This window comes from Pteropus vampyrus, unplaced genomic scaffold, assembly GCF_000151845.1.
Source record: "Pteropus vampyrus isolate Shadow unplaced genomic scaffold, Pvam_2.0 Scaffold14, whole genome shotgun sequence".
NCBI classification, from domain to species: domain Eukaryota; kingdom Metazoa; phylum Chordata; class Mammalia; order Chiroptera; family Pteropodidae; genus Pteropus; species Pteropus vampyrus.
This window is the reverse complement of record NW_011888795.1, coordinates 6868872-6875896: the sequence shown is the minus strand read 5'-3', so window position 1 is coordinate 6875896 and position 7025 is coordinate 6868872. Positions and strand designations below refer to the sequence as shown.

Here is a 7025-nt window from a genome sequence, read left to right as displayed (position 1 = left end):
AATAGTAAGTGGGAAGAAAAGAAAGAAGACCAACCCCAGTGGTACTTGGGCAAACAATCAAGAGGAAATGGTAACCAATGCATGTGGGGCGGGATGTGGTGGTGAGAGAGGGTTGGGAGACAACTCCCAGATTTCTGAGAAATAGCAAGAGCAAGTTTGAATGGCAAAATGATGAGATCAGCTCTGGTCATGCTGAGGGTGCTCCCAGGCCACAGGTCAACCGGCCTGAGGGCCTGAAGTGCAGCAGAAATGCTTAGAGGAGCTGTAACTCAAGGACCAGGAATTTATATATGGTGAAAACCTAAGTCATGAAAACCAGCAGAGTGAGAGACTCCTGGGAAACATCAGCATATAAGGGATGGGTTAGAGAAAGAATATCAATCACTGTGGAGAGAAAACGGAAGGAGGAGAGAATGAGAAGCAAGGGGGTGCAAAATGCAACAGCAAGACCAAGTGAGATACAGACAGAAAAATGGCCGACAATTTGGCAATGCAGTGTAGGATGACAGTTTAATGAACATGGAAATGAGACTTCCATGAAGTAAGAAGTAAAGAAGAGTTAGGGATAAATATAATCTATTCTTGAGAAAGTGGCTTTGAAGAAATAAAAACAAATACATGACAATAGAGAAGAGATATGGAATCAGAGAAAGATCATTTTAGTTCAATATAAAAGATACGAATATATTTATACCGAGAAGAATGAGCTGATGAAAAAGGAGAACATGTTTATCTTCTGGAATTTTTCTTGAACCTCATCTCATTTCACGTACTCACCCTCAATTCCATTTTCAGTAACTTGTCATCCTTCAACTCCCGGGCCTCATCTCAGAGGTCCCAGTTTTACTGACCCACCTGAGGCCTAACCCTTCCCCATGACACAATCTTGGCAGTGTACCCTTATCCCCACACACCAAAATTTCAGTAAGGGATATTGCTGGTGCTGCTACATCCCAATCCTGTCCCTTCTTGTCCCCTTGAGACTCCCAGGGTGAACAGTGGTGGGGGGCAGACAATCCTCTTGAGACCACTTGATTCCTGGGTTCCTGACATTCATCTTCCCAGAAGCCACCACGTGTCTGCAGTTGAGCAGTGGTCTGTAGAGTATATACTCTGTACAGGCTGAACTGAGCATCCTCCATAGATCACAAAGGTAAATACACCTCATATGCCTGCCTGTTCACAAATGTTCCGGCCTAGTGCTCTTCCTACTGCATCCAGACAGAGAAAGGTAGGTTCTTCCAGATTGCATAGCTCTCTGCTCCTGCAGGTCCACAGAGGAATCTGGACAAGCCACCAGAATCCTCCTGCCACAACTAGAGAAGATTAAAACCAGCCTGCACATCCAGTGGGCAGGTGTGGCACAGTGCCCAAAGCATTCCATCTCTGCAAACACATCTAGCCAGACACACCAGCCTTAAACTTCATCTTCAGTTCTCAAGTCCCACTTGGGGCAGAGGCTCTCATGGTGGGTCGTAGAAAGATATGAATATTAGAGAACAATTTTGGATGTGAATATGAGAGTTTCTGTTTCTTATTCTAGATAATAATAAACACAGGGTCATCTGACACCAGATCATGAGTCAAACTGCTCCCGTTACGACTATGCCTGAGGGAATGGGCACGGCAAATGCATTCTCCCTAATGGGGCAGTCTCATGGATTGGGCAAAAGGAAGAAGGTGCTGGGAGACAGATGCTGACTTCACTGCTCATTCTTCCCTTCAGTTATTGCCTCCCCTGAAAGAAGACACACAACCGCACCGTCACCTGGAAGATCCACATCAACATATCTGTCTCATCTGCCCCTTTCCTCACCATCCCCAGGATCTAGGGAAGCTATAGAATCTGCTACAAGGTATTTTCATACAAGATGGTAGCATCACATATAATACTGCCATCCTGTGTAAGTAGCAGTGCTACAGATCACACATTTCTGCAGAATACAGGAATATATTCTCCAAGCCCCAAACCAGGACACACACACACACAGCCATTATCTTGTAGTGAATTTCAATGGCTATTGCTTCCCAGGAAATAAATTTAGGCAATATTGAGACCCACAGATTCCAATCAACTGACAGCCAGAAGCACAGAAGGCACATTTGTTTGTGTATCTCTGTCGTACCTCACCCCACCTGTCCCTGCCCCCAGAAGTCTTCATGTTGCACCTTTAAACCTGTACTCACCTCTTATTTTACGAGTCCACATACATTTAAGTGGGGATTTCAAGTTCCAGACCAGTGCTGTTCAATAGAAATTTCTGTGAATATGTTATATACCCTCATAGTACAATACAGTAGTCACTAGCCACATATGGCTGCTAAGCAGTTGATATGTGGCTGGTGCAACTGAAGAAATGAATTTTTAATTTTAATTAATTTAAACAGTCACATATGGCTAGCGACTAACATATCGAATAGTGCAGTTTTAAATAATTCCAGGTAAGAAGACTCTAGCACCAGAGTAAAAACTGAGCCTTTCATAAGGGTGAGAGTGGGCTCTCCAGGGGCAAAGGGAAAGGTGCTAGGAAATAGGTGCTGTTTTCACTGTTCAGGCTTCCCATTGGCCATTGTCTCCCTGAATGGAGACACAGCCCCACTGTCACCTAGAAGATCCCTCGTCTGAGTGAAGACAGTGAATATTGAATAAAGATGCATTGGGATGGTCAGAAGCAGCTGAAGATGAGCTTTAGAATATGGCAGGGGCAAGACAGGATCTAGTGAGGTCTTAATAGGGTAGGGGATATGGGATATGGAAATGAAGCAAGAGGTAGGGTAGAGATGGAGGTGGACGAAGAAGATCCCTCCCTGGGGGTTTAGTACCCTTCTCCCTTCTCCCATCACCATGAATGCCCAATGGAAGAACCATTAAGTATCTCCTAGAGCAAACCTATTATTCTGCAGAGTAATAAACTGAGGTTCGGAGATTTAACTGAGTTGTCCAGCGTCATATATTGAATCTGTAGCAGAATGAGTACCCGATGTCTTCTCCACTCTTAGCCTCATGCGCCCTCCTCCCGCCCCCGCTAAAGGAAGGCAGAGCCGCGGAAGGAGACCTGCAGGTAGACAATGAGCAGGCAGAGGGAGGCCCAGAAGAGGCACCAGCGAAGAGAGAAGAAGTTGTAGCGCGAGCACTCTTGGGCCGTTGGCTTGGAGACACCAGAGAAGGCGTAGGTCGCCTCCTCCTCCAGCAGCTTCTCGCTGGGCTTCCAGTGCACGATGCCCTCTTTGCAGGCCTCGCAGAACTCGCTGCGATGCTGCCCGCTGTCTGGACGGCTGGCCACGTGGATGCGGTACTGGCCGCCGTCCTCGTCGTAGCACTGCTCGCGCAGGCTGGTGATGAGGTTGTCCACCAGATTCTCAATGTTCTCCTCCAGCATGCTCGACTCGTCTATCCGCGCCGTGCCGCACTCGTAGCACAGCTGCTTGAAGATGCGCATGCGCACTGAGCCCATTCGCTGGGTGCGGTCCAGGTGCATGTGGAAGAGGATGACCACGTGGGCCGACTGCCAGGTGTGCCAGCACCAGGAGCAGTGGAACCTGCAGTGATGGAGCAGAAGGATAGAGAAGGTGGGCCTCCCTCCCAGCGGCAGCCTGCTATGGAGGAGTCCGGAAATGAAGGGCCCTGTGTACCCGGGTCTTTAAGTGGAAGCAAAGTGTTTACTGCCCCCTGGATACCTTACAGCTCAAGCCGGCCAGCTCCACCTCCTCCTGATGAACTCCCAGGGGCCTTGAGCAGCCTCCTGCAGGAGCCTGGCTCAGGAGCCATCTGGCCTCCAGCTGTGCTCTCTAGCCTGCCTTCTTTGTCGCCTCCCTCCCTGTAGTCCCAGCTCCCCACAAGTCTAATGCACTCAGGACACACACCTGAATGCTAAACAGTGGTCACTCCCGGATGTAGGTTTATTCCTCATCTGTGAAAAGCAAGGTGATGGTGACCAATAAGGATTCTTCTGCTCAGACCTCCCATGACTCTGATAAGGGGTATAACCAACACATCTCACTTACACATTCTGCCTGTTTTGGAGAGAACAGAAGATAGCTCCAACTGTGCCAAGCACAGACCACTGAGAATCCACCAGATGGGCCAGTGAATCAGTGTTGGGCCAGCAGGGAGAGGACTACAGGGCTTGGTCCCTGCTCCTTCACGAAGAACACTTTCTTCTCTCATGACAAATCATCCCTAGATCCCTCTCCACCCTGCAATTAGAGACTGGATAAGTGGATCCTGCTCTGCATCTCCCTCCACACATGTGCACTCATGCACACTCTCACACACACAGGCCACCTTGGTAACCCAGGGTCCCTAGAGTCTCAGTCTCAGGGAACATGGAGGGAAGTGGCCTGGGGCTCATCCTGCCTAGCCCCACTCCCTCAGCCCCAACCCAGTGCTTGCACAACTTAAGTGACGGGGCACTCATTACCTCCAGGGCAGTTCCTTCCTGAGATGAACCTCTTACAGGTACCTATTACAGAGGCTTTACAGGCAATCTAGGGCGCACTGGGATGAGTCTGCCCTCACTGATGACCCTCTCTGAGCCCCTTGCATGATGGCCCTAAAGCACTTGATATGTGGCTGGTGCGACTGAGGAAATGACCAGTGATCAGGAACTCAATTCAACCCAACAGACATCACCAAGTACCAAGCACCCCAGGTTGTGGGGTAGAGATGAGGCCAAGCCTGCCCCTGAGTCCTGGAGCCCACGGACAATGTGAGCACAAAATAGTACCCAGCACAACCCAAGGCAGGGTTGGAAGAGAGAGCAGCCTGACTGGGCCCAAGCTAGAAGGGCCCTCCCCATGCTGGCCAGAGCTGTGGGCGACCAAGGTTCATGTGTCCCAAGGCTTAGCGGTAAAGTGAGCCTACACACAGAATAAGCACAGAGCAGCAGTTCTCTAGCCTTGCCCGAGACCAGCTGGGAGCCACAGGTCACCAGCCAGGAATAGGCCAGCTGAGCCCTGAGGCAAAAGGATCCATGAGTCTAGGTAGCTCAACCCCCAAACTCCTGGGAACTTGCACCTAAGTTTTCAGCCCTTTGCACTCCTCCCACCAGCCAGCTCAGGAGCTTAACATTTTCAGCCTCTTCCTTCCACACCTTTTTAAATCAAGCTGATCAAGAGTTCTTTCCTCTCCCTCAAGTTGGACCTCAGATCTTAAATCTCCAAGTATCAGACCTAGCAGGAGGGGACCTTAAGAATCATCAGCCTTTCATTTTACTGAGACAAAATCGAGAGAAAGAGAACCCTCTGTGCACACACAGCTAGTCAGAGACAGAGCCAGGACCCAGCACATAACAGGTGCCCAACAGGTGTCTCTCGAATTGATTTGAATAAAGTAAACCAACCAACCAACCAACCAACCAACCAACCTCTGTCTCTCTGTCTTTTGTCCCAAAGAGAGGTTCCCTCTAATATTTACAAGCTTTGGAGCTAGAGTAGAAATGGAAGCTCCCCACTCAAAGCCTGTCTCCTTCTGTTCCTACCTTCAGCACCATGTTGCACCACAAAGAGTTTCACATACAAATATGTGTGAACAACTTAATCTGTGTGTCCACACCCACAGAACACAGCCACCTCTTGGCCTGCCAGGTATCTAGGAGTACTGTCTGTCCCTGAGTCAATGGACTCAGGGAAGAGGTCTGCCCAGATCCTGGAGATGAGCTTCAGGTAGCTTGGGCAGGGAATTCTGTGGTCTCAATCCCAAATGACAGTCTACAAAAGGGAGAGGCATGTAGGCTTCAGATGGACATGTCTCCTTGGCACTGTGGGAGACCTGCAGCCCCTATAAAGTATGGGACACTGGGCCGTATAGATCTACCCGAAGCTAAGTCTTTTTGTCACAGACCCACAGATAATAGAGCTGGAAGAGACTTGACTGAGCCACTGGTTTTGCAAATGTGAAAACTGAGACTCAGAGAGGGAAAGTGACTTGCTCAAGTGCACAGAATTAATTTGCTGTAGAGCTAGTTTTTAGAAAATAATAGGTTGACAATAAATGTTTTCACATTTACATCAAATTGGACTGAGCTGACTGAACAGACCTAGGACCAGAGCATAGTCCCCCATCCCAAAACTAAAGCTTTCCCTAGTGGACCTTAGGGCCTCCTCCCCTAAGTTCCCACTACTCTTTAAGAGGTTATGAAAATAGAAAACATTTTAGATGTTGGAGATTGCAGAAGATTGAAGATAATTACAGCTCTTCATTTACCATGGTAAATCAAGACCCAAAGACAGAACACAGCTTTCTGGGGTCACCCAATGAGTCAGTGGTACAGCTGAGATTAGAATCAAGGCCTTTTCAATCCACCTGGCAGGATCTTCTCTGCCTTTTACCCTGAGCTGACACCAGGAAGGGGCTCCACATGTCTCTCTGCCTCCCCTTGGAAGGTGCCCAGGGCTGTGCTCCAGGGGCTGCCTGCAGGGCCTTCCTCCCCAGACCTCTCACCTGCCTGAGGCATGCTGCTCCAGGTACTGCTTCCAGCCTGGGGCCAGCTCATTGGGCTTGAGGTTGGGGTCTATGATGAGTTCCCAGCTGTCAGATGGCTTTGCCACCTCCATCTTTTCATAGAAGACTTTCTTCCATTCGCAAGTGGTCAGACTGGTAGACATGGCTCTGTTGGAAGGGGTGGAGGTTTGAGCTCCACCTGAGTGAGAACACAGAAAGCGCCCAGGTAGGTTCAGGGCAGTTTGGTCTCTGCAGTCTGAAAATCTTCATCTACAGGATCAGGAAGAAACAGGACCCAGCAACATCGTTTGTCACCCTGGAGCCTGTTACCATGGCAGCTGGGCTGGGTGCCAAGAACCAGGGCTGAGGATGAGGGAAGTCCCAAAGGAGAGTTGCAGGGCCCTGAGCTGAGCTTGAGAGGAAGGGCTGGGTGGCAACACCAGCTAAATGAAGCAATCAAGGTGGGAGGCTCAGCTCAGACCACACTCGCCCTGGCCTGCAGGAGACTCCAGAAAGCAAGGACAATTTGGTGGCCCTGCTTCACCCTATTGCTTTTCCAGGCATCTGCACATCATGTTCTGTG

At 49.4% G+C, this 7025-nt stretch overlaps 1 protein-coding gene across 1 annotated transcript; it reads right to left on the bottom strand.

Annotated features, from left to right (window-relative positions):
* Window positions 1-3026: 3026 nt before the first annotated feature.
* Window positions 3027-6658, bottom strand: RTP2 (receptor transporter protein 2). Its single transcript, XM_011381805.2, has 2 exons — window positions 6443-6658; window positions 3027-3540 (listed from the first exon to the last, which is right to left on the bottom strand). Exons 1-2 carry the CDS (start codon window positions 6604-6606, stop codon window positions 3027-3029), a joined length of 678 nt encoding a protein of 225 aa, XP_011380107.1. The 5' UTR covers window positions 6607-6658.
* Window positions 6659-7025: the final 367 nt, after the last annotated feature.

Excerpts from the sequence above, each read along its gene's own strand:
- RTP2 (XM_011381805.2), bottom strand. The coding sequence starts at position 6,606 with ATGTCTACCAGTCTGACCACTTGCGAATGGAAGAAAGTCTTCTATGAA. Across the intron at positions 3,541-6,442 it reads GAGCAGCATGCCTCAGGCAG|GTTCCACTGCTCCTGGTGCT; the intron begins GTGAGAGGTCTG and ends CCATCACTGCAG.